Source organism: Mercenaria mercenaria, chromosome 3 (assembly GCF_021730395.1).
Source record: "Mercenaria mercenaria strain notata chromosome 3, MADL_Memer_1, whole genome shotgun sequence".
NCBI classification, from domain to species: Eukaryota; Metazoa; Mollusca; class Bivalvia; order Venerida; family Veneridae; genus Mercenaria; species Mercenaria mercenaria.
In genome coordinates, this window is record NC_069363.1 from 46234346 (window position 1) to 46262306 (window position 27961).

Genomic DNA, 27961 nt, shown 5'->3' on the forward strand with positions numbered 1-27961 from the left:
CTACTTTTGTTGTTTTTGTGTGTGTAGGACATATACGTAGTAATTACAGAAACATAGAAATAAAGAAATGCTGTTGTCTGGTACATGGTGGTGACATATCTTTTCGTGCATTTTCAAGTAAAATGGATGTTAAAAGTCACTCAAATTTATACTTGATATTGTGTAGGTTTCTTATTATGACTAATACATGGAAAAGAATATATTTCTCATAATAATTTTTAAAAAGTGAAGCTGTACTAAACTTGATATATTAATGGGAACTATTGTATTCATGACCGCGTTCCTTGTGAAAGAAATCTAGAGAGAAAAAAAGTTAACATACGTACTAAGTTTTGTGGAAGTCAAACAAGCAGTTTAAATGTTCATAACTGTCAAGCTCATTTTCATGCCTCTGTTTGAAGAATAGGGGTGTATTGTTTTGTCACTTGTTCGTCTGTCAGCCGATTGGTCCGTCAGTCGGTAGACCATATGATTTCCAGTCAATAGCTATGGACTGCTCAGTCCGACAATAGTGAAAGAGATCAGTAGATGAAAGGTCAAGTTCACTGTATCCTCTAAACAAGACAGTAAACGAGCGTTCGCTCAAGAATTGAAAAATCGCTTCGGTTGTCAGTCTCCATCGGTACGGTAACTTGTCGGTAGATGAACCATGTTTTATGGATGTTTGCTCAAATGTCATTGTTGTTTTCTTTTTCAGGGCGGTGTTACGTATATTGCTGTAAAACAAGGAAATCCGTACCGTCTTGTGTACGGTGTTGACAGCTACGGCAATGTTTGTAACCAGAAAAATGATGAAATAGAAAACGTTGCGCTGTCTGGACAGGACAACTCGGACAAACCGTACGTCTTCTTTGTGTCTACAACCTGCTCAACTACCAACATTTACATATCACCTCATTATTTCGTTTTTTTTTTTCATTAAAAATCATTAAATTTGTCGTTTCAGATTAATTCATATAGGATGTTAATAAGGATACAAAAGTGTGTAATATGAATTATGGGGCCACGTCTATCTTCCTTTTTTTTACAAAATTATGCCCGGTTTGGTCTCGGAATCGTTTTAATTTATACCATTATGTCCACTTTCTTCGCTTTCAGCAAAGTCTTCTTCTTTGATCCGACCTATTTTACGTCATTGTTACCCGACAACCCGTTCCCCTCGTTCTCTGAAGATGACACGGAGATCATTTGTGTGGAAAAATGTCCGGATAAAGAAACGGAAGTGATTGATTTCTACAATAATGAAGGCGTCAGTCTTTGCCTCTATAACGTCACACCATACGAGGATGACATCAAGAAATGCCCTGCTACTCCGGTACAGAAGCAGTAAGTATATATATATATATATATCAAAGGTCGGATATATATATATAATAGAAAATATTAAAAGTTACTCCTGGACAAGTATATAATAAATAAAAAAGATAAACATCCAATGGGTTTCCTCTATCTGTATTTCTGTCTACCTACAACATTCTGGGTCTTATTCATGACGGAATGAATGATATTTCAGATTCCAAGTGAAATATAATGCAAACGAGTGAAACTTTTACCAAAATATACAATAAAAGGACCATAGGGCCAAAATTTAGCCCAGTAAATTGGTAGGGGGCGGCTTCTATTAAATGTCTATATTTCTCTAAAATCTCGAAATTTCACAATGAAACTTGGCAGTATGTTTGGTATTACATCTTTCTTGAAAATAGAAATGAAAATTGTGTGATATTTGATAAGAAACATTTCTTATAGGAATAAGGTCAGTAATTCGGTCGAAAATGTGCTTCCGTGGTGTCCATAATAAATAGATCCTAATTTTCCCATTTTTTGCGCAAATTCGTGTAGAACGAGTGCTTAAATTTAATCACCATTTTTCACTACTAGAATACATTCTGCATGAAATGAGACGGTTTTCATGTTCATACACCCCACATGGCAAGTTTTGCAGATCGAAACCGGAAGTAGGTGTTTATTGCGCGGACGAGAGCAAATATGCGCCATTTTTAGGGTAGCAGACCACAACTGACTGGCATTTCACTAGGAACTACATAACCCCCTATTTTCTTTTCATTTTTTCATTAATTTGTGATAGAACTTCCATAAAAAATAGGTGTAGGAAAAAGTGATGTTCTCTAAAGATACGTAAAGACGACCTGAAGTTGTCGTTTTTTATATGAAACAAAGAAGGATTTGAATTACTGACCTTTAACCTTTGACCACAGTTAGAAGATAAACTCTAGATTATATAGAGCACTGTTCTGTGTAGTGAGAGGAATATGGTCTATATGTATGTATTTCGGCATTACACTAAAATCAAAGAGCATGATTTTTTTGTGGAAAACGCCTGCTGTTTGTCTACTTTAATTGTTTAATTTTATTTACTTTCAGTAAAAGTATCTTCAACCGTTGCATTCCAGAACAGATTCTCAACTCGGCAAAGGCCATGGCATCATCTTTCACCTCCGTGCTCAGTAACAGCCATATGGGAAATAATTTCCCTCAGGTATGTTCAAATTGCTTCCCTTATACCTTGGCAAGATTTTCTACTTGATAAATTGACATTGAACTAAAAGTTTTAAGGTAGTGGACCCATAATGACAATCGTAACTTTCCGTTTGTTTACGTAATCTCCGTATGCGATTTCGGCATTCTTCGGTTATTATGAAAACTATTTTTTCCGTTATGACCGAAGGATGCCGAAATCATATACTGAGGATACGTAATCCCTCAGACATTTTCCGATTGCCATTACGGGTCCGGTACCTGAAGTCCAGTCTCAAAACTTCAGTATATGATTGGTTGTTTCCAAGAAAAAAAATGAAACTGGGAATTGACCAATGGTAAGGTTGCATTCAGAGACTGGTCTCCGACTTTAATTTATAATTGTTTGACCAATACTATTCACGGGACATGGAAACTTCGAAACCGTCGTCAAATAGTGCCTTATGTCGTTGTAGTAGAAGGCATGCAAGATGTAATTGTCGCGTTCAATCGGATGTTAAAATTGTTTCGTCTTGATCAAAAAGTAAAGGCCCTAGACATATGAAATATTACCAAAGAAAAAGGAAATTTTAATAAAACTGAAGTAATACTAGTAACACCACTTCTATCATTAAACTTTAATACATATTGTTTTCGTTTTATATCTTCTTTTGATATCTGGGAACATTCCAGTAAATTTTGGCATCACCAATGCAAATGAATACCTCAAATCAAATTAGGGAAAAAAAGTTCTTGTTTGCTAGATCGTTGTTTAGAACATGCAAAATACTTTTCAAGACTGGATTATTCGCAAGCAGTATTTGCTGGAGTGTCCTTGCTTGCAATCAGCGTGTCCGTACTATCAGTCAGGAGCTTTATAAAAACTACCTGTTCAGATCTGAAACATTGGCAAGGCGGCGAATTTTCTTCATGTCGATTTTACAGAAGTCATTCATACACTACTGTGTTTCATACAGTAAATTGATACGGCTTCGGCATCAGATAGCACTTACTGCCCTGGTAAAACTGAAATACAATCGGAACTGGCAATTTTTTTTAACGTAGGGCCTAATACTCACTTACGGTTTTATCGTCAGAAAGTCGTTTCGGACATGAAGAATACGTGGAAAGAGATTGGCTACCTGTCAGCAATATCTGTGGGCGTGGCCCTGCTTGTGGTTGTCTTAATGAGATTTCTGGCGGCAATTATTGTATGGACCCTGGTTATAGCCGTGGTGATGTTCTCTTTAGCGGCGTCGGCGTATTGCTGGTAAGTGGTTTTATTGATTATGTATACCATAGAATACAGCAAACTGGGAATCCTAGAAGTCCTTGTGTGAATGTTACGTGCAGATATAGATAAATTCAGACAACCAATTGACTGTATAATGTACACTTACTGAATAACTCTCCAGTCAATAGTCAAGGTCCGAATTGACTGTCTTGCCGGTCAACTAATGCCCGAGGTCCAAATGACTAAGACAAAACTATTGTCCCAGGTTCTATGGACAAAGGGCAAATAATTTTGCTTATTGGCCAGCGAGCCATGCAATGAATGTTTTACTACATCAAAGATATACCTTATTTAATATATCTAAATATTTACAATTCAATAGCAAAATCTATTTTTCGGCGATTTTATATAGAGTCATGAAATAACACAACATTTAGCTGAAGTGGCGGCATGATATCACATTATAATCTTTATTACATACACCGTTATAAACTCCGTTAATTTACAATTAAACCTGAAACGTCAATATTTCTCCATATTGACGATCAAACATATCAGGTGCCTAATTTTTCTTATGTAAAGAACATATTGTATATCATTTATAAGTGCAAATGCGTATGTAATAAAAGATTATTAGATTTGCATCGAGAAATATGCACTCGTTCTTTTGCGGAATAATATCACGCTCCTTAAGTCACACAAAACTCGTGCATATTTCTTGATACAATTCGAATAACCTATTTATAAATATTTTGCTTTTGCTTTCAAGAAACACGGATTATATGCTGGTTAATAATAGTTTGACGATTCATCAATATATGAGCCGCACCATAAGAAAACCAACATAGTGCATTTGCGACCAGCATGAATCCAGACCAGCCTGCGCATCTGCGCAGTCTGGTCAGGATCAATACTGTTCGCTTTCAAGAAACACGGATTATATGCTGGTTAATAACAGTTTGACGATTCATCAATATATGAGCCGCACATAAGAAAACCAACATAGTGCATTTGCGACCAGCATCGATCCAGACCAGCCTGCGCAGTCTGGTCAGGATCCATACTGTTCGCTTTCAAACCCTATTGCAGTTAGAGAAACCGTTAGCGAACAGTATGGATCCTGACCAGACTGCGCGGATGCGCAGGCTGGTCTGGATCCATTCTGTCGCAAATTCACTGTGTTGGTTTCCTCATGGTGCGGCTCAATTATATAACTTATAATCTTTCCTGTCGGATACTGACATAGATTCCATCTGTGGTCAAGAGGTTAAGGTCGCTGATTTAGCATTGCTTGCACCTTTTGATGTGTATTTAATAGAAATTCTTTCATGTACGAAGGTTGGTGGCTTTTTGAAGCTGCCTGTCCGTGCCTGAAGTAAGATCTGCAGGGGTAGCTAGGATTTTTTCAACATTAAAAGTTAGAAAGTGTCATTTGGCCTCAGTTTTGTCAAAGGGGCACTATTATTGTTCTGACAGGTTTAGATTTGTCAGAAAAATATACGTTAGAGAAAAAAAGAAATATGTTTCAGATTTTTGTCAAAAGCCTATTTAAAGGCACTGGCCTCCAGTTCGTTCGAAAACAAAAAAAGTGGGTTTTTTTAGATACCTGAAAACTAATGCTGTATTTCTTAAGAATGCTTTGAAACTTAATTTCTCACAGACTATATGTTACGGAAACACATGAGAATTAGTTGTTTTTACTACTTTTTACGATGAAAATTGAAAAGAGTTTGTAACGCTTTAACCGAGGTAAATTGTCCCGATTATAAATATCTTTATTATATACCTATATAATTTCTGTCATTTCACAAGTAAATATGAACAGGCAGAAAAAAAAATCCGTACTGGTTTCCCAGTAGTTTCCGGACCGAAATCGCTATTTTTTGCCAGTAACTTTCAAACAAAACATAGTAGAAACATAAAATTTTCACAGAAAACAGCTAGGTTCTTCGTTAACACCATGCAGAATTCGTATTACACTTGCGTTCATAACACAAATGTAGATGAGGCCTCAAACGGGGCAATTAATTCCATTAATATCTCAGTTAGTCCGAGTAGTTTTCCGGACCTTTCATTGTAACAGTTGTACCCTTTCTGTAAAAGCAAACATTTCCGATTTCGTTATATATATTCAAAATTAAAACATAATGCTAAGGCGTGATGACGATTTGAAAAGTATATCTCAAGAATTTAACCAATGCTAGATTTATAATACGCTCATTACAGTTACGTCTAATTACGTTTGAATGACGTTTGCAACGTCATACTAAAATGACGGAACGTATTTAGCGGACTGGTAATATTACAAAAAAAAGACATTAAGAACTTTTAATGTAATTAACAGCTTTAAAAAAAAGAGAGAGAAAAAAAAAGAACAAGACGTGTCTCAAAATTGGTAGTCTAACGCCCTGACCACTCGGGCATGGACATTGCTGCTAAACATTTGATTAAAAGACGGTAGATCTATCGTAGGTAAATCCCTGTCTATTTTGGTTCCTATTTTTAATCGATAATTAAATGCCGTAGTAAATTTAAGTGAATAGGTCGATTTTTTTCTGACTTTCATTGTTTTATTTTATTAATGTCGGAATGTTTTACTGTATCGTCTGTAAATGGGAGCATCAATTGACTGATGTTTACCTTCAAGGGACCTCAATTTCTGCGCATGCGCATTGTTACTGGAATTCCCCTGCAGTTGACAATCTCTTGTGTAAACATTACATCGAAGTAAGTTAAAACAACCGGGATATTCAAATAATAAATAAGTTCGGTAACTCTAGGTTTTCGCTGCTATGTAAAGGCAACACAGGTCTAGATGATATGATATTGTTACCCAGATGCTTTACGACGGCGTAAAGTCTGTAAAGCACAAAATATAAAAGGTCCGGAAAACTACTTTGGTCCGGAAACTACTGGGAAACCAGTATTGTACCTTTTGTATTGTATGTTTCCGGACTACATGCATTGAATATGCATGACCTGACAGTTGAAAAATAACGCACATAAATACTTCACTCGTCGATAAACATTGAAGATCTCCTTCGATAAGGGCCGCTGCTACATTTCACGACAGTAACTAATCTCATCTTCTCTTGTTTTACTGAATAGTATTTGATGCCTTTCCAAACCTAAACATCTGTTAACCTAGGTATTTTAGAACTAGAAAAATGTACTTAATGTATTCTTAATGTGACTGTGTTATTTCTTTTATTCACCAATGAGGACTCAACTTTTCGTATATAAAATCAAACCAGCGGTAATGCTGATGAAATATACGAGAAAAATTACAAATGCTACTATATCGAAAGCGGATGCAACATCCTGCCATGTGACATGTTCACACGGGTCTTGCTGTTGGTGGCCGGTAGAGTTACACGTGCAAACATTCACAACGTTTTCGCGGATCGTAGAATTGTCTTTATTAGTATGTGCTTTCATATCCTTTTTCTGACAGCACTTCAGGAATTTTGAAAACTGGACATACGCAGACGAAATTTCAGTAGACGGATCCGTGTAAAATATGCGCATGTTAAGCATTACACAGACCATGATCAGAACGCTTCCGGAAAACAGTGACGTCAGACAGTAACAGAGCAATGACATCGGAGCTGACGTCTTCGGTATGTTGTCGCTTACCAATGTCATAAATACAGCAAACGAAAGCAAAATTGTCACAGAATACGACAGCCTTTCACCGCACTGGATGGGAATCGCAAATGAGAGACAGTTTAGGAAGCTTAGAAATGAAATTGGTACGATAATATTTACGACGAAAAATTCGGATCGGCGGATGAAGTTGATATCAAACTGGATGACGGATATTCCTCCTTTTTCATATGTTGACACAGCAGTCGTGCCTAACTTCCATTCTCCATTTTCATGATAAAATGACGTCATTACATGTTTTGCTGACGATTTCAATGATATTTCATGTGCAAGATATGACCATGGGGTGAACACAATCCAACATCTCTGTCTGTCGAAAGGATAGTTATAGACGTCATACTCGCACCTAGACCGGAAGACGTCACCGGGATTCCATATGACCTTTCCGTTGTACATAATGCGCGCAAGAGCGTCGTCTGCATTTAGTTTGCTAATGGACTTGGAAGGGTTTCCCAGGATAATAGGTGGTTTCCATACCTTTGTAAAAAAAAGTATAATATAACCGTAATTTCAATATATTCAAGGAAAATGTAAAGTTTTATGATTTTTTTTTTACATTTTTGTTAAGAAGAACAACCAACCAGTTTTTAATATAATGTTTACCAGCAAAGTACTCCGAATATTTTTTAGAAAAATAGTCACTTATAGAATATTCTGAATATTTTGTCAGAACCGAAAACTTCAAGTATGTCTTAAGTTTCTATTTTGTAAATCTTCAATTATTTTTCATCAAATATGATATTAGTATGATATACCTTTTTAGGAGATACCATTATACTTCTAACGCCAGTTGATACTGGATCCCACGCCAGTCGTCCATCCATCCAGACGACACTCACATACCCAACCGTATTTAGTTCTCCCTCGATCACGTCTATCTTATTCAATGCTGTCAAATGAAATTCCATTGATATGTACAATGGTTCGGGGCAATCAAGGCACGGCCTTATGTCTGCGTCGTAATCTTCTAAAAGCGTCCGGTGTAAGTTGTAAGTATTGTTACTCTTAAGACTTGAAACTCGAACCAGGAACCAGGGAATAAAGAGCACCACATATGCTAGTAGTTTCAAACACATCATGTCAGATTTTCAAACACAAATAGTCAAATCAGTATATATAACAAGCGCTTCCTCAATAAAGTAATATCTATTTAAAGCTCCATTTGTAAATACGTATTTAACATGTCAAGAATAGCGACCCAGAATATTGCAAGATCCTACTTATCTTTTTCTTCATCTAAACTTTTAAAAAAAAGTCATTTTACGAATCAGCTGTCATACAAAACTATCCTTTTATTTCAATTTCAGTTATGCCGATGTTTCTGCCTGACGTACACATTTCACAATACTAGTATATGGGAGCGCTTTGTAAAAAACCTACCCTGCTTGCTGATTAAACAAATATATGTACAGTTTCTCACAATGATATTCTGTAGGGACGATTTACACCAATTAGTGGTCTTTGACCTTTTCTAGATTAGACAGTAAAGTGGTTGTCATTAATAATACACGTAAATCAAATGGCAAGCAATTATTTCAGTGTTCTCCCATAATGAATTAACAGTCTATGAAGGAATGTATGAACAAGTGTTCATTTGAAAGAATAACAATATTAACACTATCTATATAAGCAACACTATTAGATGGTACTGCATGACTCCTTAGTTAAATCTCCGGTCCATATTTTGTGCTATTGACCAGTGTATTGTTCTAAATTTTGTTCAGCTAAAGACAAAACTTGGAGGAAAAACTGCTTTTTTCTGATGCTATGTAAGTAAATATTGATTGAATGGTTTGCCGGTCAATAGTCAAAGCTACTGCCCCTCGGTCCTTCAGACCTCGAGCAATAGTTTTGCCTATTGACCGGCAAGCTATTCAGTACGTGTATACTATGTCGTTTTCAAGTTCACAACTGTCTGATCCAGCCCAGTTTTTTTTTATATTTTAGCGACATGTTTAAGTATTTCTATGGCACTTTATTAAGAAAGAAGAATATCAGCTACAGAAAAGGGGATTGCTTTTTCAGTCGTTTCTTCTCTTAGCCTATCCGTTACCAGACTTCTTAAATAATGTTTTGTTAGAATGAAAGAAAACTGTTATATTTAATGTTCGAATTAATCTCATACAGCGATTTATTTATTTATTTATTTATTTATTTATTTATTCAGGAAATGTTCATCCAATATGTGCCTTTTTGGTTCTTTTGGTCGGAGCATATTGATTAATGCACGACTAGATTCGTGTATTACCCGCCGAATTCTCGAGAATTTATTGGTTAACCTTTCGACCCTGAAATGAAATATATTTTTGAATAAGTTTTGAATATGATGTCCAGTAGGGATGGACTCTGAAGTTAAGCTAATCAATAATTAAAGTATCATTAGGCCTATATAATACTTTGTTTTTGTTTCATAAATGTTTCTATTATTTAAAATATCTAATTCCTCTACGGAGAATTGGCATTGTCCTAGTATCCGTCCAGTCCCTCTGTAAAAGTGAGTCATATTTGGTCATTCATAGCTACTTGCCTGTAATGTTGAAAAAACATACTTAGTATAAACAGAGTTATTGTTCTTGATTTTGTTAAAAATTATTCATTTAAGCTGATATATATCTTTGTCAAAGACTATAAACTTTAATTTCTGTTGTAAAAACATATTTATGTTCACTGGCATAAAATGCTGTACGGAATTCACGCTGTTACACTAGAGTTATTGCCCTTTAGCTGATTAGTTTTATCCACACAGGGCGGTATTTTTGTAACAGTTGGTCACACTGAGTTAAAATTGCGCGTGTTTGTATTCATTAGTTGCTGTATCCCAGCAAGTATTGCGGAAATCAGTCAGTTATTTCACTGATTTCTTTTTCATAGAAAATGAAATTTATTTTAAAGTAGAGTAAGACTTTTTTGTTTGTTTAAACTGGAGGAAAGTTTCCAGCAAATACCATTTTACACACGAATTTACTAGACGTATAGCCGAGGGATTGGTTGGTACCAGAGCCCGGGCTCGAGGGATTCTGTAGATGTTTTAACACGAAAAGAACATGCGCTAACGCTATTCTAGCATAAAACACGTAAAACCAAGTAAATGAATATTATGTCCCTCAACGTCGTTAAACTTCCATGAAATGCGCGGTAAAGCTACGTTTCTTTTTTGTTTTGTTTTTTTCATCTTGACGTCATTTCCTTTTGAATTATCCGTTTTTGGGCCGTAGTACGTTTACGCTTTGCCACGGAACGCGCATATACAAAAATGTGTTAATACAGCACGTGAGCGCGAGAATCTCTCTGTTAACACACGTTTTCTTTCTTGTTAAGGTAGTTCTGCACGTTCGGATCGATATTTTTTCTACAATGTAGAATTTAATTAATTTTTCAAAACTTCAGAATATACCAAGAAAGTTCAGCAAATAAATTCAGTATAAATAAATAAATTCAGTGTGCTTGATTTTTTGCTAGACTGATAAAAAAAAAACTGGACCTCACGCAAGTTTTCATAATGGAAGTATATGGGAAAATCATAGCTTTCATAACATTTTCGCGAATAGAAATTTTTCTACAATGTAGAATTTAATGAAACTTCCCACAGTTGTAAATAAAAATATGGCTTATAATGTGGTGAAATAAAATGTTTAGGTCCATGTGCTTAATTTTAAGATATTTGACCATGATTAAAGTGAACCGCACTTATCACGCTAATTTTAAGACATTATTTTGAATTTTTAACGTGTCTGATGTTTTATTGATATATTTTAACTTTAGAAAGACAGTAGCAGTATCACTGTAATAGTTTTACTCTATTATTCATAGACTACCATGAAATGATTTTCATTACTGTACACCGAATCTAGCTTTATTCCGCGTTTTCCGGATAAATGACGTTACGCCATCACTTCCGGTCCACCAAAACGTGCAAAACCACCTTAAAATACCCCCGAAAAGTGACAGTAACAGCAGTTTTATGCTAGAATAGATCTTTGTAACTGTTTGTCATAATTTAGGTAGTATTTGATAAAATGTTTATATCCTCAAGCAAATACCTCCAAATAAACGTCTTTTTATCTGGCTAATGTATCTGCAAGTTATCATCCCTGAACTTGATTTTGCAAGTGCAGATTCAAATGGAAGTTAAGGGAATTTTACGTACTGAATTATAATAGATGATTCACAATTCTTCCCCAGTACACATGATAAAGTCTTTTCTGACATTAGGACATACAATCCGGTCAGTATAAACTACAGTCAAAGAACGAGCGCATTAACACAATAATGTCTGGCAGAATTCCTTGTAGAATTTATTCCCATCACCAATCGCCTTGCACCGAGATTATGTCAAGAAATGTTGGGAAAATCAACATTTTAAGAAAATAGCCTAATATTGCTCCTGAATTACTTAATTTTTCTTCTTCAGAATAAATATTAATACAACGAACTTGCTTTTTTCTATTTACACTTGTGTAAAAACAACGTGAAATATAAATAAGGAAATACCTTAGGACGTTTATTGTATTGTCACATGATATTACAACCACCATGCAAATATTTCAGAAGATTTACAACAGACTAGATTCTCAGAAATTGAAGAAGTATGTTATCTCCTTACACCTCTCGCTGCTAGAAACGTGTTATGAATACAAAAATGCATCGACCTGTACATTTATTTAGAAAACATCTTTCAATTAACTAGAGCCACAAGGTGATTGCGAATGAATATAATCATATGCGTAATATTTAAACACAAAAATATCTGGAAAAATCTTTTTCCTTCCAGTTTAAAATACAAAGTGTTTGTATACATGTTTTGCTGCGTGTAGAACACAAAAATGCTCAAATGATTTAATATATCAGTTCTAGAGTTTCGATCTTGTTGTGTACAAAATCATGCCAATCGTAATGCAAGAAAAGTATGTGAGCGAAACAATGAGACCTATCTTATCAAGCGCTGCTGCCACCTCATGCCATGTGACTGTCACATTTTGTGTAGTTCCGTCGGCTTCATTGCTGTTTTGCACACTTTGGCGGGTATCGTTACTGACACAATTAACATGACGTTTGCGTTCATCTAATTTTTTTCTTCTTTTACCTCTGGTTACCATTTTATGTAAACGGACATATCTAGGTGGTACGTCGATGCTTGGGTCTGTATAAAATGTACTCATGTTTATCGTCACGCAAGTCATTATCAGAACGCTTCCGCTAAATAATGACGTCAAATAGTAACAGAGTAATGACATCGGAGCTGACGTCTTTGGTATGTTGTCACTGACTAACGTCATAAATACTGCAAATGACAGCAAAACAGTTATTGTATATGACACTCTTTCACCGCTTTGAATAGGTATGGCAAACGCGAGACAATTCAGAAAACTTAAAAATGATATTGGAACAATTATATTAACCACGAAGAATTCTGATCTCCGGATAAAGTTGAAATGGAATCGCACAAAGGAGCTTTGTTTCTTCGTGTAAGTTGATGATGACGTTAGACCTAATTTCCATTCGCCGTTTTCTTGGTAGAATGCGGTATCCGCATGGTCAGAAGCCGCTAAAAATGTAATTTCACTCGCTAGATATGACCATGGTGTGAACACGATCGAACACGACTGCTTGTCAAAAGGATAACTGTGGACGTCATATTCGCACCTTGACCGGAAGACGTCACCGGGATGCCATATCACCGTTCCATTATAAAGAACTCGAGCAATGGCATCATCTTGATTTAGATGAATAATTTCCTTTGACGGGTTACCCAAAAGTACAATTGGTGTCCATATCTGCAGTAATAATAATAATAACCAGTCACGAATTGGACGTCATAAAATACGAACTTTGCGAACTTAAGCTTTTCTGTTTCTTAAATATGTTTTTCTTTAATTTTCATTAAATGATACTAAAAAGAAATATTTCATTGGCGATATTAACACGACATGAAAATATATGGTTGTATTACCATTTTAAAAAAACGGCTTTATTCATGAAAATAGCGTATATTTTCTGAATAGGAAAGTTTTACTGATCTGCAGAACATTTAAAAAATAAACATGTATCTAAAACTTTAGACGACAATATTAAAGTGACAAAACAATAGATTTCGCTGCTGTGAAAAGCAAATTTTTGTCGTGAAAATGTAACCCGTGAAAATAATTATAATAATAAATCCGTTCTGAAAAGCACATATGACCCAACATTTCGTTAACAAGTATGCTATATGTCACAGGGTGAGAAAAATGTGCAGCCAGACCGGGACTCTAACCCGGGGCCTCGAACCCGGGGCCTCGGAATACCGTTCCGATGCTCTACCGACTGAGCTACTCGGCCGCCTACACACTTTCTCCCCGTTTTAATATATATTTCAAGTTCTATACCGTGACATATTTCCCCGCCATTTTGAAATTCGTCCTCGAATTTCAGCGGGTATTTTATATATAAGCAATTACAGGCGTCGGAGACTAACCAGTGTAATGCCGTCACGGCCCCACGTTGGGCGCCAAATGTCACAGGGTGAGAAAAATGTGCAGCCAGACCGGGACTCGAACCCGGGGCCTCGGAATACCGTTCCGATGCTCTACCGACTGAGCTACCTGGCCGCCTACACACTTTCTCCCCGTTTTAATATATTTCAAGTTCTATACCGTGACATATATATGTGATAAATAAATTTAAGTGTTTAGGAATCAGTCAAAATCTAAATGTCGATCAAGCATTTAAAAAATAGCCTGGTCGTTGACTGACATTTAAAGTGATAATTCAAAAAGTTTTTTCTCCTTTTTAAAAAAAAAAAACAATATATGTGTAAAGATCTATTAACACATGAATGTTGCTACATGTTTGCAAGAAGGCTAATATTAATTTAAAATATAGCATTACCTTTGTAGACGGCATCATAACATTTCCAACACCATTCGACGTGGGATCCCAAGTCAGCCTTTCATCACTCCAGACAACTTTAAGATATCCCACTGTGCTCAACTCTCCTTCTATTTCATCTATCTTATTTAGTGCCGTCAAGTGAAACTTTATTCCTACAAATAAGGGTGTCTTACAATCAAGGCATGGTCTTATATCTGCATTGTAATTTTTCAGAAGAATCTGGTGTAAAATGTATGTACTGTTACTCAACGTCTGTTGCGCCTTGCCTGCCACCCAGAGAAACAAGAAAACCGACCATACTAAACACTGGTATCTTAAACATTCCATGAGTGAACTGTAAAAAATCAGTGAAAGAAAGAGCCTGTTTACTGCACGTTCCTCAGAACAGATGCAGATTTACAAATTCTCTGTAATACCAGAACACATTTGCTCTGCGTCTATGTTCTTGATTCTCATAATTATAATCCACTCCTTGATTCCATTAAATTGACGTTATTTACAAATGCATCATTATCTATAAATGCATTTACCCGCAATGCATAAATAATTTTTTGATCAGTTGTATTTATTGTTGCATCAAAATACGTCCTTTGATTTCCCCTGTCTGTTAGATAAAACGATATCAAAGCGCTTTGAAAACCAGACTTTTTCAGGATTTTTTTCAGGAATTGCTTACAGATACGTGCCAAATTTAAAGTTCGCAAAATGATTTTTACTATATATACTCGTATATTTTTCGTATGTAAGCAATACCACAGAGCACACATTTTCCTAACTATGTACATTAACACTGATTTCTAGACTATGATTAAAAACTATTTTTTTTTTAATAATCTGAATATAGCCAGTCTATGTCTATATCTTATGTCCAATATCATATTACAATCAGTTCTCTGAGAAAATCTCTAAAAAATACAAAAATCTCTAAAATAGACTGGCATTTGTCACTGTTTCGTAAAATAAAAGAAAAAATACAAAAGACAAATTCTAAATATTATCAGTCTAGCGGCTAGTCTAACTGATTTTGAAGTTTTCCACGTTCCATTGAAGCTACAAAGGCGCATTTTGTTTTATTTATCGTGCTATGTGTTAGCAGTATATAACTTTTAGAAATAAATATTAACATACTCTGAAATGTGGCTTTTTTATGACAGTATGAAATGAATTTAAGTATATTGTATATACGGGTGTGAAATTTTGGACCGTAACTGTATCATAACCTAAATATTTTGTTAATTTCCGTATAATTGTGTTAATTTCTTACTATGGAAATAAGTAATTGCTATATAAAATATGTGACCTTTTCATACATTGGCCAAAGGTTGGCTTGTTAGGAATAAAACGAGAGGGCAAAACTTGTTATTTCCCATGTGACTAATTTGCCATTCAGTTTACTTTTGATGCCGAAACCGTTACCCTATGACGTAAGTTAAGTACTAAGTTAACTCTGTTAAGTGTTTAGTGATCATGTGCTAATGAATTCTAAAGTTTAGACATGTTTATAAATAATTAGCAAAAATCACTTAACAGACGGGGTCTCAGATATTACCGTAATAAATTAGTACAAAGAAGCAAACCATCCTTGTATTTATTCATCAGATAAACCGCTTTTGATTAGTACAGAATAGAGCGAAAATGTTAGAAAACAACACTTTTTATTTTATGTCATGTATAATGAATGAATTATACGAGCTTAACTGTTCCTGTTTGACTTGATTTCGACACAAGTACTTGTGTCCATAACAGTAATACTTGTGCATACGAAATAAAAATATTTACAAAAAGTAAAGCCTTAACCTTTACCCTAGATTAGCCACTAGACTGATAATAAAGAATTTGTCACAAAATTTAAATTTGTAATTTTTCTTGTATTTTATGTAATAGTGACAAATGCCATTCTATTTTAGAGATTTTCTCTGAGAACTGATTGTAATGTTATCGGACATAGGATATAGACTGGCTATATTCACAATTATGAAAATGAAAATTAAAAAAAAAATAATATATCATAGTCTAGGAGCTAGTCTACCTTTACCACGCTAAAATTCTAAGTTAGACTGGTCTGTCTTTTAATTTTGGCAGTACCATTTATTATTCGAAGGGATGTTCACTGAAAAGTTACTGATTGAATAGCGAACAGTGCGGACCATGAGGTGAAGGCTGATCTTGGTCTCCACTGGTCGCAAAGGCAGGATCGTTGCCGCCAGCAGGCAAAAAGTTAAGATTCTACTGTTTTTACCTTGATATATTGCTGCATTTTTTATTCTCTTTCTTTTTCTTCAAAAACATACACACGAGAACTACATTTTCTGATATTCTATACATACATGTTTATAGGTATTCCTGGTATGGTTTGGACCAAGCTTTCAAAGACTTGCCTACCAGCGAACAGACAGACGAAGCAAAACAGACGGTCCACACATGGCTTATCTATGCTGCAATCGTTACTGCAGTCTCGGTGAGAGTTTTATCTGATTGCTGTTTACATTATTTTGAACAGGCCTACCAATGTTGTTTGCTGTTTCATTTTAAAGGCACAATACGTAAACCCAAGACACTGCCTCTTTTAGGTTGTTTTTACAACATAATTTATATTGGGTCTTGGCAATATACTGTATCAGAGTAAAATGTAATATTTTTTAAAGCAAATGCTCAATAAATCACAAAGCTCTCGAGTGTCTACAGTAGAGTATTATTTATGGTAAAACTTTTTCTCTTTCAGATTATTCTGTGTTTGATACTGCTGGTCCTTCGAAAACGTATTGCATTAGTAAGTAATTTTATCTTGCAGATCTGTTCCTTTGTGCTTAGGTAACCGTAAGTCTGAGGAAATAACATAAGCTTTTCTATAAATAGATTCATGACTCCTCGCATTAAGGCCAGGATCAAAAGAAAATTCTACATCAGTTTTTAAAAGGTAAATACGTCGTCATTTCAATGTTATCTCACATATCCCAAAGAGAAATTTTTAACTTGGCGCTTGTTTTAAAGCTTGGAACATTGATGTTTTAGATGGATCATAAAGATGACGGTAAAGAACAGCTTGTTGTATCTTTTTTTGATTACACGACACTTTCGGTAGTAAATTATTCGTCTTTCCGATCATTTTATGAAGGAAAGATGGAAAATGCGTCACATTTTACGTGGAACTGATATTCCATACAAACAAAAATGCATTTCAGGTTGTCCAACTGTACAAAGAAGCCGGAAATGCAATCGGGCGTATGCCATGCATGTTGTTGTTGCCGTTTAGTGTAAGTCATAAGTCTTGATACAACTGGGAAGCATTCCCTGGCAATCTTGCCGTATACTTGAAATAGACGAAACAGTGATTTGTCTAAAGTTCGTTTTCGTTTTTTTTAACGTGGTGAATTTTAATATTGATATTCATTCTTTCACATCCTTAATAACTGTAATGTTATTTATGATACAATAGACTTTTATAGTTAACGTGTATTCTGTGTTCATTTTGCTTCGGTCATTACCTGTTGCGGCGGTATAGATTCTTCCTGAAAACCTCTTACTAATTTGGTCAATATACCGTGTACTGCTAATTGCCTTTCGGAGAGTTTACAACATTTATTAAGGACGGGATTGCACGTGCTTAAATCTTTTTCGGCTAGACTGATCAGATAGCTTAAATTCATCAAAAAGAAATGAAATAAAAACGTTTATTCACATAATGATAATCATTTTTTTTCCAGACGCTGATATTTATAATTGCATTTGTTGGTTGCCTATGCCTGGTTGCTACCTTTATAGAAACATCAGGTATGTGTAAACGTTCTTTGTTGCTTACTTAATCGTTAGTATCCGCCAATATATTCATAAATTGTGTTTGGTATATACATTGTACGTCGCGTTAGACGCAACATCTTGTGATGTCTTCGTGCAAATTTGCTTTTAAAATCTGGATTTGCCACCGTGAAACAAACTGATTAAAATCTGGAATATTAACTATTTCTTTTAGTAGAACAAGCCTGCCACAAAAGCACAGGGGTTGCTTTACCATCATGGTAAACAATGCAAAAAATGAGCATACGCTATTTGTAAACATAAAACAACTTGGCTAAAGATATTCACAAATCATGTAACTGAAAGGATTTGTAATTTATCCAAACCATCAAACCTTAAAATTAGACAAATACTTTATTTATTTGTTTATTGCAGGACTTCCAGAAGTGAAGAAGAATGGACACGTAAAATACGTGCAGGAATCTTTCTGGGAGGTAATGTAGAAGAGAAAAACAGATTTCTTTTTTACTAAATAATTTTCACCACTGACAGGGAAATTTGGAAAATGTCAGGGAATTTTATTTTTTCTGAGCGTCGATGGCCCGTTAAGCTGTCTTGTAGGATATAGGCCAACATTCCGAAAAATGTTCCTGGGTTTACGTGAAAAATAATTACCTAGTTTACAAGGCTGGATTTTCTAGTAAAGAACAATGACATTTGAGTGTGTTTGTTGGAAAGGAAGTATTTCATTCGAGTGATATCATAACGTAAAAACATGTTTATAAATATATTTCAGTATCTACGTCGGTACAACATATTTGCAATGTTACAATATGTTTCATTTGATGTGGCTTGTAAAGATACTGCTATGTTATGGATGTCATATTTGTTGTGGCCTGACAAGATATCATGATATGATTATATTGCATTTATATTTCAGTATCTACGTTGGTACAACATATTTGCCATGTTATGGATATCTTCATTTGTTGTGGCCTGCCAAGATATGGTTATTGCCGGGGCTGTTGCAACTTGGTATTTTACAAAGTAAATCGTTACATCACATTTTACATTTCCAATAACTGGGATATTTATTCTGGTGAGATTTTAGAACAAACTGTTTACTTATTTAGTATTTTTCAAATATTTTTCAAGAAAATGGTCTAGCTTTGAAAACCGTGTTAATGTTACGTGTTTGCTTTTCCGTTTTTGTTTTCAGAGACAAAAAGAAACTTGGATGCCCCATTGCAAAATCCATAAAGAGACTGATAAGGTAAATGATTTAAGCATCAATATTTTACAGCAAAAAATGTTTCATTTGACTGAGATCGGAGGTGCAAGCACATAATTTGACATGAATACAGTTGTTTCACCTTCAAGCATTACCAGTTCTTTATTTCATTTTTGTAAATGTATTTTTAGTGGTATGATATCATGTCTGTTACTATTAAAGAGATATATGAAATAAAAACAAAAGAAACTTTGAATTTGTTAAATGCAATATCCTGGGTGTTAATGTTAAAGTGAAAAATGATGAAGTATAATAGAAACAGGAATTCTTCATAGAAAAATTTTATGCAGTGCAGAATAATTTCAATATTTAGTGTTGCCATAAAAGATACACTACAGTAACAATTACATATTAACATTTTCCAAAAATTTTATGAAGGATACATTTTACTAAGTCTAAGATTTGTACTTTTTTTCTGTCAACGTAAATTGTACATTTTATATTCTGAATTAAACAGGTATCATTTGGGCTCAATAGCTTTCGGATCGTTTATCATTGCACTTGTGAAGTTTGCGAGACTGATCCTCGGTTACATTCAGAAGAAGTAAGATTTGTACTATTATATACCGTGCATTATGCATGTTGCATGTCGAATAACAATTGAATGCAATTATTTCATTTTATATTAGAAAGAATATACAGACAGTAATACCTAGTCCACTCCAACTTGCCCAGTCATTTCATTGTATGTGAAGTTGAAACTCGAATTCATATAGGGATCGAATGTTTTTACTTTGGTAACTTAAAATGATATTTTTGCACGTATTTTCGGGATTGGACTGAAGAATGTCTTCGAAATAGCCGGAAGTTGTGATAAGCGGGTCCGAGTTTTTGTATATCATTTTACTGTGCTTAGTCACAATTCTTAGAACAGGACAGAAATTTTATTAAAGACTCGTACATAGTACATCGTCGTACATACAGCACAAAAACAAAAAATATTTTGTATTACGTGATAATGCGTCTAGTTGTAGAAAACATTTTATAAAGAATAACAACATGTAAAATTCAAAGTATATAGAGCGTGAATATGAATATCAGTTAATTAACAGTGAAAGTCTTATAGACATGGCGTCTTTAACATATTGGCTAGATTTTTATTACAGCATGTTTCGTTTTTGCAAACAGTTGGAACAAATATATGAATATGCCTATATTTTGTTACTGTAATAACGTATTATTTTTAGGTTACAGGGTAAAGCCGGAAAGGTTGTTGATTTCATATTGAAATGCCTGCAGTTCTGTCTCTGGTGCTTTGAGAAATTCCTGAAATATTTGAATAGAAATGCATACATTGAAATAGGTAAGCAGAAATGCATATATTGATATAGGTAAGCAGATGTGCATACATTGATATAGGTAAGCAGAAATATATATATTGATATAGGTAAGCAGAAATGCATACATTGATATAGGTAAACAGAAATGCATACATTTAAATAGGTAAGCAGAAATGCATACATTGATATAGGTAAGCAGATATGCATACACTGATATAGGTAAGCAGAAATGCATACACTGATATAGGTAAGCAGATATGCATACACTGATATAGTTAAGCAGAAATGCATACACTGATATAGGTAAGCAGAAATGCATACACTGATATAGGGAAGCAGAAATGCATACACTGATATAGGTAAGCAGGAATGCATACACTGAAATAGGTAAGCAGAAATGCATACAATGAAATAGGTAAGCAGGAATGCATACACTGATAAAGGTAAGCAGAAATGCATACACTGAAATAGGTAAGCAGGAATGCATACACTGATATAGGTAAGCAGAAATGCATACACTGAAATAGGTAAGCAGGAATGCATGCACTGAAATAGGTAAGCAGAAATGCATACACTGAAATAGGAAAGCAGATATGCATACACTGAAATAGGTAAGGCGAAAAACTTACATTGATAAAGGTAAGCAGATATGCATACATTGATATAGGTAAGCGGAAATGCATACACTGAAATAGGTCAGCAGATATGCATACATTGATCTAGGTAAGCGGAAATGCATACACTGAAATAGGTCAGCAGATATGCATACATTGATCTAGGTAAGCGGAAATGCATACACTGAAATAGGTCAGCAGATATGCATACATTGATCTATGTAAGCGGAAATGCATACACTGAAATAGGTCAGCAGATATGCATACACTGATATAGGTCTGCAGAAATGCATACATTGGTCTAGGTAAGCAGATATGCATACACTGATATAGGTAAGCAGATATGCATACACTGAAACAGGTAAGCAGACATGCATACACTGGTCTAGATAAGCAGGTCTAGGTAAGCAGATATGCATACACTGAAACAGGTAAGCAGATATGCATACATTGGTCTAGGTAAGCAGATATGCATACACTGAAACAGGTAAGCAGATATGCATACATTGGTCTAGGTAAGCAGATATGCATACACTGGTATAGGTTAGCAGATATGCATACATTGGTCTAGGTAAGCAGATATGCATACACTGGTATAGGTAAGCAGATATGCATACACTGATATAGGTAAGCAGATATGCATACACTGGTATAGGTAAGCAGATATGCATACACTGATATAGGTAAGCAGGAATGCATACACTGATATAGGTAAGCAGATATGCATACACTGATATAGGTAAGCAGGAATGCATACACTGATACAGGTAAGCAGATATGCATACACTGATATAGGTAAGCAGGAATGCATACACTGATACAGGTAAGCAGATATGCATACACTGATATAGGTAAGCAGGAATGCATACATTGATATAGGTAAGCAGATATGCATACATTGAAATAGGTAAGCAGAAATACAATGAGTAACAGCATTAGACATTCCACAAGCATCAAATATTTTTAGTTATTTTTCTCTCAAAAAGACGCTGTATTACGTTGTTAAACACTTCACAACTTTTTCAATAGATTTATAAATTTTTCAGCTATATATGGATATAACTTCTGCAAGTCAGCTCAGAAAGCCTTCATGATTATAGTAAGTAATGCATTACGTGTTGCTGCGATCAACTCTATAGGCGATCTTGTCTTGTTTCTTGGTAAAATATCCACAGTCGCTGTTGTCATGGTTATTGGAAGAGAATTTTTCAAGGTAAGACATTAACTAAGCCACTGTTTTGTTTTTTTACAGAATTCAGTGAAATTTATAATGGACTATAATATACCAATAGGTTTTAACTGTGTCCACAAATATCACCTCTTTGTATAAAATAGCTTACCGCCTTTGTAAGAAAAAAAGAAGAATGCAAGAAAGAATAAAGCAAGTATCAACCTAGCACAGTCAGTGTGTTTGATAATGATATTTTTTTTTAGTGTAAATGAAAGTCTAAATAAATTAATATCTTTTGAAATCACTGAACAATTTTCAGTCCGTCCATGAGTGAATGCCTAATAACTTGTCATGTATTATGTACTAACTTTCTAACTAAAAGTGCTACAACTTTTAGGGACGTGATGACATTAACTACATGTGGGTACCAATCTCTGTGGCTTGTGCATTTGCTTTTGCCGTCGCCCACTGCTTTCTTCTCATCTATGAGGTAAAGCATTTTATTGTTTTAAGCAGGAGTAAAATAACTTACTAAGGTCAAAAATTTCCACCTCGATTATGTACCTTTCCCAATATACCATTTTCAAGAGTAAAGCAGTCCAGTTGTGATATATACATAATATTCGCGTTTTCTTGCACAAATACTCAATTTACCATTTTCCGAAGTGGACAGTATCCATGTATTTTGTTGTATAAATATCAAAGTTACAACTTTTGAATAAAACCACTTTCTACGATTTGTTTTATAAATTTTAAAGCAGATACAATTATGGGTTTTGTACAAACACTGGAGTTTAAAGAAAATCTTTAGATACAGTATCCCTGTGACTTTTGTACAGATACTCAATTTACAGGATACGATAGTCACAGTCATCCTTTATTCTACAAAACTCAAATTTGCTAAAAACAGATACTGCTCCACATCTAAACATGGGTATTGCTTATAAAAAATACACCAGTGTCATCAAATTGTATATAAATACCCGTTAAAATGAGATCGACTGATTCGAAATACCAGAGTAGACTGTATTCTGAAATTGAACGCAGTTGAGTTATTGTTTATGTGTTTTGATAAACGAATACTCGCTTTACAGTCTACTAAAGATGCAATATTCCCATGTTGTAAATATTACATGAACCAGAGATAGAAAGTTATATATTTGACTGACTGTGTCAATAATTCATTTGGAAATTATCGTAGATAGATTTTTCACGTGTTTCGCTATATAAATAAATAATTTGCGTACTACCATTGGCAGGACCAGGGTCACTCAAAATAGAATTTTTTGAAAGACCTATAGCTGGTAGGACTGACCGATTTTGCTGAAAAACAATCTATTTCCAGATTACCATTGATACAATATTTCTGTGTTTCTGTGAAGACTGTGAGAGGAATGATGGACAGGATCGACCATACTTTATGAGCAAGAACTTAATGGTTTGTATATAATTTCCTATTCTTTTGCAGAAATGATGTACCAGGTTAAAAGATGTTTGCTTTTCTTTTTTATTGACACAACAAAATAAACCATGTAATCTTCTAAAATTAGAGTCTGAGTGTGGATGTTACAAAAACATCATCATCATGAGTAGACCTGATATGTACATGTAACATTTCTAGGAACTCCGCATATATTAATGGTTTCATGTACATGTAACATTTCTAGGAACTCCGCATATATTAATGGTTTCATGTACATGTAACATTTCTAGGAACTCCTCATATATTAATGGTTTCTACAAACATTAAATCTTTCAATGAAATGACTTTATAGGTGTATCTAGACAAGGCAAACAAGGCTGAAAACAAAGCTCAGACCAAGAACACCAAAAAGAACAGAGAGACAACAAAAGTTTAGATACAAGGATTGAAAATTACATCGAACTTTATGAGAGTTAGTTCAAGAAGTATCAACAAAATAAAACTTTGCCACAGAGTATACCTGTACATATATGTCCCCATATGAAAGAGAAAGTATAAGATAAATTACAGGCTGCAGAGAGGAACAAAATGTACATTTCAGAAATGGAATAATGGTATTAAAGTGGAATGTTCTGAACATTTGTTGACAAGCTGTAAAATTTAGGGCACCATTAGAATAGGTAACAGATTTCTTTGAAGAATAGAATACCAACACCATTATTCAAAAATATAAATGAGATCCGGACAGTGCTCGGCATATTAACTTTATTTTAAGGATTAAGCGTAAGCTTTTATTAATCAGACATTAAATCTAAAGCAGAAAGATAATTATTCTTAAGAGCTTGTATGGAGCAACAAGACCATTGAAAGGGCAAGTAACGAGATTCCAATACCTGTATATTTCTGCTCATGCATATTGCTGCATTAGTCTAGCACTATTGTAATATTGACCTAGAAGTCATCCTGTATCCATCAACAGCTCTTTATATTCTTAGTATGATTATTCATATCAGTTTGTTAAATCATGTTTGACAATTTTGTTTTTTGTTCTGAATTTGCATTAAAGTTTTTATTTATTTATTAATTAAAAAGGCATTAAATTTTGTAAACATAAATAACTGATACCATGTGGGTTTTTCTTCTTCTTTTTCTGTTGTGCGTAACAAGAATTCCTATTGCATTGTTTCTACAGACTGCTATTTCTCCAGGACTTTCAGTTCAGACATGCAAACAATGGTCAGTAGTGTGGTGGAATTACATCTATAATTGATTGTACAAAGATTACAGTATATAAATGTCTGGCATCATGGGAAAGAATTTTTGGTATGAAACATTTGGGTTTGTTTGAAGTTTTTCACAGTCAAAGCCCTCGATCCTTGCGTTTTTAATGGTTAAGTCCACATTTTGAACTACATTAATTTTTAATAGCTAATTCCACATTTTGAACTACATTCATTTTTATTAGTTAAGTACACATTAAAAAAAAAAACAAAAAAGAACAATAAAACAACATCAAATCACAGAAAGAAAGAGTCATTTTACATGAAAGTTGAACATCATATAAAACATGTATATTACTGAATTTATTGATATATAATCATCTAATTCTGGCAAAGGTTTCAATGACTTATAAAGCTCAACTTATAAAAGAACAAGAGCTTGTAGAACACAAAATGCTCCTCACCCTCCCCCCCCCCCCTCCCCGCCACGTGATGCAGTGATGCATTCAGTAATTTAACAATGAACAGAAATTATTTGGTCACTGTGCACTGGACATTTGACATACTGACCTCAAATCAATAATTATGGGTCATTTACCAGTCATAAGTAAATCTTTGACCAAAGCGTTCTCTAGTTATTTGGCAAAAACGTTCTACTGTTCTGGGTCAGTGTAACCTTGACCTTCTGACTTACTGACCTCAAAATCAATAGGGGTCATCATCAACCTCCCTATTAAGTTTTGTGATCTTAGGCCCAGTCATACCAAAGTTATCATTCGGAAACAGTTTAACTGTTCTGGGTCACTGTGACCTTTGACCTCAAAATCAGTAGGGGTCAACAGCTGGTCATGATCAACATCCCTTTAAAATTTTGTGATCCTAGGCCCATGTGTTTTCAAGTTATCATCAAGAAACGGTTTAATTGTCCTAGTCACTGTGACCTTGACCTCAAAATCAATATGGGTCATCAGCTGGTCATGACCAAACTCCCTATCAACTTTCATGATCCTTAGAAACAAGTGTTCTCAAGTGGTTTAACTGCTCCAGGTCACTGTGACCTTGACCTCTGACCTGCTGACCTAAAAATCAATAGGGGGTCATCTGCTGGTAATGACCAACCTCCCAGAAACGGATTGGTCTATGGACAGACAAACAGACAGACTGACCAAAGTGGGGCATAATATCAATATCTTTGTTTTTTGCATTTGTAATGTGTCAGCACTAAAATTTCATGTAACTATGTCTAACATAGTTTTCATCGGTTCTTTGTTTTTATTTCTTTACAAATTGCTTTCTTTTTAACAGGTTAAATCTGAAGTAGACATTTTCACGGGACAAAGCAATTGTGTGAAATTATTCTGAAGTTTATCAGTTTCAAAAAAGAATGTATTAAAAGTGCCCTCTTACAGCACATGGCAGCCAGAGATCTTGGTAATCAGAAAAGTCATCCTTGGTAGAAGTTCACACAAGGAACATAAAAAGAAGTTATATAAAGACTAACTTCATAAATTTGACTGCAGTACAGCACGTCGGCATGTTTACCATTACTTGTATCTGCTCTATATCCTTGGAATTTCATTAGAAACACACAAAAAAATAATGAAATATGTCAAAACTTCATATGTCTCTGAAGTTTATGACCTTTCCATCAGCCACGCTAAAGATTACTAGCTGGAATTGTATTGAGTGTGTTTTTTTTTTTTTCAAATAAGTAACATGACGTTTTTCTAGACATATTTTCAAAACAAATCTGTAAGTCATTTTGAATGCTAAAAAGATAAACTAAGCTTCTGACCAAGTTTAATGAACACCTATTTAAACGTTTAAAGAGAAGTTGTTTAATGGTTTTTGTAAAGCCCGCTTGCGGAAGCGAAGACATAGTTGTCCAAATGGCTGTTCGGTGTATTTGCGTGCGTGTGTGCGTGCGTCCGTCAGGATTTGTTTGTCCAAACCATAACTTTGAAATGCATGGAGCAATCTTGTTTATATTTGGCATGAATGTTAACCTCATTGAGACGGAGTGTCATGCGCAAACCCCAGGTTCCAAACTCAAAGGTCAAGGTCACACTTAGAGGTCAAACGTCAAATTCAATAACGACTTTGTCCGGAGCATTGCTTCTTCATGCATGGAGGGATTTTAATGTAACTTGGCACAATTGTTCACCATCATGAGACGGAGTGTCATGCGCAAGAATCAGGTCCCTAGATCTAAGGTCAAGGTCACACTTAGAGGTCAAAGGATACAAGAATGACAACTTTGTCCGTATCATTTCTTCTTCATGCATGGAGGGATTTTGATGTAACTTGGCACAAATGTTCACCGCCATGAGATGGAGTGTCATCCGCAAGAACCAGGTCCTTAGGTCTAAGGTCAAGGTCACACTTAGAGGTCAAAGGTCAGATACAAGAATGACTGTCCAGAGCATTTCTTTTTCATGCATAGACGGATTTTGATGTAACTTGGCACAATTGTTCACCATCATGAGATGGAGTGTCATGTGCAAGAACCTAGAATTACTTCCCTTTGTTGTTACTATAAATAGCTTATATTGTAACTTTTTTAATGCCCCCGAAGGGAGGCATATTAGTTTTCAACTGTCTGTTAGTTAGTTAGTTAGTTCGTCACAACGTTAACTTTTTGCATGAAGGCACTTTACTCGCGAACCACTGCACCCAGGACCTTCAAACTTCACATGCTGATAGTACTTATTGAGTACACCACCCCTACTGACTTTGGGGTCACCAGGTCAAAGGTCAAGGTCACAGGGGCCAACGTTAACTTTTTGCATGAAGGCACTTTACTCGCGAACCACTTCACCCAGGACCTTCAAACTTCACATGCTGATAGTACTTATTGAGTACACCACCCCTACTGACTTTGGGGTCACCAGGTCAAAGGTCAAGGTCACAGGGGCCAACGTTTACTTTTTGCATGAAGGCATTTTACTCGCGAACCACTTCACCCAGGACCTTCAAACT

At 35.0% G+C, this 27961-nt stretch overlaps 3 protein-coding genes and 1 non-coding gene across 5 annotated transcripts in view; 1 reads left to right on the forward strand and 3 right to left on the reverse strand.

Annotated features, from left to right (window-relative positions):
- The window catches only part of LOC123524947 (choline transporter-like protein 1), a 52316-nt gene extending 27425 nt beyond the window's left edge, over positions 1 to 24891 (forward strand). For both annotated transcript variants that reach the window (XM_045303581.2, XM_045303580.2), the window contains exons 3-19: positions 698 to 840; positions 1099 to 1326; positions 2386 to 2500; positions 3576 to 3748; positions 16586 to 16706; positions 16971 to 17018; positions 17431 to 17502; positions 17953 to 18019; positions 18419 to 18477; positions 18924 to 19030; positions 19203 to 19256; positions 19732 to 19818; positions 20462 to 20577; positions 22215 to 22381; positions 22737 to 22829; positions 23685 to 23777; positions 24115 to 24891. In XM_045303581.2, coding sequence (XP_045159516.2) covers positions 698 to 840; positions 1099 to 1326; positions 2386 to 2500; positions 3576 to 3748; positions 16586 to 16706; positions 16971 to 17018; positions 17431 to 17502; positions 17953 to 18019; positions 18419 to 18477; positions 18924 to 19030; positions 19203 to 19256; positions 19732 to 19818; positions 20462 to 20577; positions 22215 to 22381; positions 22737 to 22829; positions 23685 to 23777; positions 24115 to 24198 — 1827 coding nt within the window. In that variant the 3' untranslated portion in view covers positions 24199 to 24891. The remainder of the gene's footprint in view (positions 1 to 697; positions 841 to 1098; positions 1327 to 2385; positions 2501 to 3575; positions 3749 to 16585; positions 16707 to 16970; positions 17019 to 17430; positions 17503 to 17952; positions 18020 to 18418; positions 18478 to 18923; positions 19031 to 19202; positions 19257 to 19731; positions 19819 to 20461; positions 20578 to 22214; positions 22382 to 22736; positions 22830 to 23684; positions 23778 to 24114) is intronic.
- LOC123524949 (neuronal acetylcholine receptor subunit alpha-3-like) lies at positions 6262 to 8629 on the reverse strand. Its single transcript, XM_045303584.2, has 2 exons — positions 8134 to 8629; positions 6262 to 7855 (listed from the first exon to the last, which is right to left on the reverse strand). The coding sequence occupies exons 1-2, from the start codon at positions 8455 to 8457 to the stop codon at positions 6938 to 6940; spliced, it is 1242 nt and encodes a 413-aa protein (XP_045159519.2). The 5' UTR covers positions 8458 to 8629; the 3' UTR covers positions 6262 to 6937.
- LOC123524950 (neuronal acetylcholine receptor subunit alpha-6-like) lies at positions 11880 to 14975 on the reverse strand. Its single transcript, XM_045303585.2, has 2 exons — positions 14246 to 14975; positions 11880 to 13152 (listed from the first exon to the last, which is right to left on the reverse strand). Exons 1-2 carry the CDS (start codon positions 14573 to 14575, stop codon positions 12229 to 12231), a joined length of 1254 nt encoding a protein of 417 aa, XP_045159520.2. The 5' UTR covers positions 14576 to 14975; the 3' UTR covers positions 11880 to 12228.
- Trnat-ggu (transfer RNA threonine (anticodon GGU)) lies at positions 13894 to 13965 on the reverse strand. Its single transcript has one exon. It is a non-coding gene; the product is annotated as a tRNA-Thr (tRNA).
- Positions 24892 to 27961: the final 3070 nt, after the last annotated feature.

Coding starts and splice junctions, on each gene's coding strand:
- LOC123524950 (XM_045303585.2), bottom strand. CDS start 14,575: ATGGAATGTTTAAGATACCAGTGTTTAGTATGGTCGGTTTTCTTGTTT. Junction 13,153..14,245: donor TTATGATGCCGTCTACAAAG/GTAATGCTATAT, acceptor TTATTACTGCAG/ATATGGACACCAATTGTACT.
- LOC123524949 (XM_045303584.2), bottom strand. CDS start 8,457: ATGATGTGTTTGAAACTACTAGCATATGTGGTGCTCTTTATTCCCTGG. Junction 7,856..8,133: donor TAATGGTATCTCCTAAAAAG/GTATATCATACT, acceptor TTTTTTACAAAG/GTATGGAAACCACCTATTAT.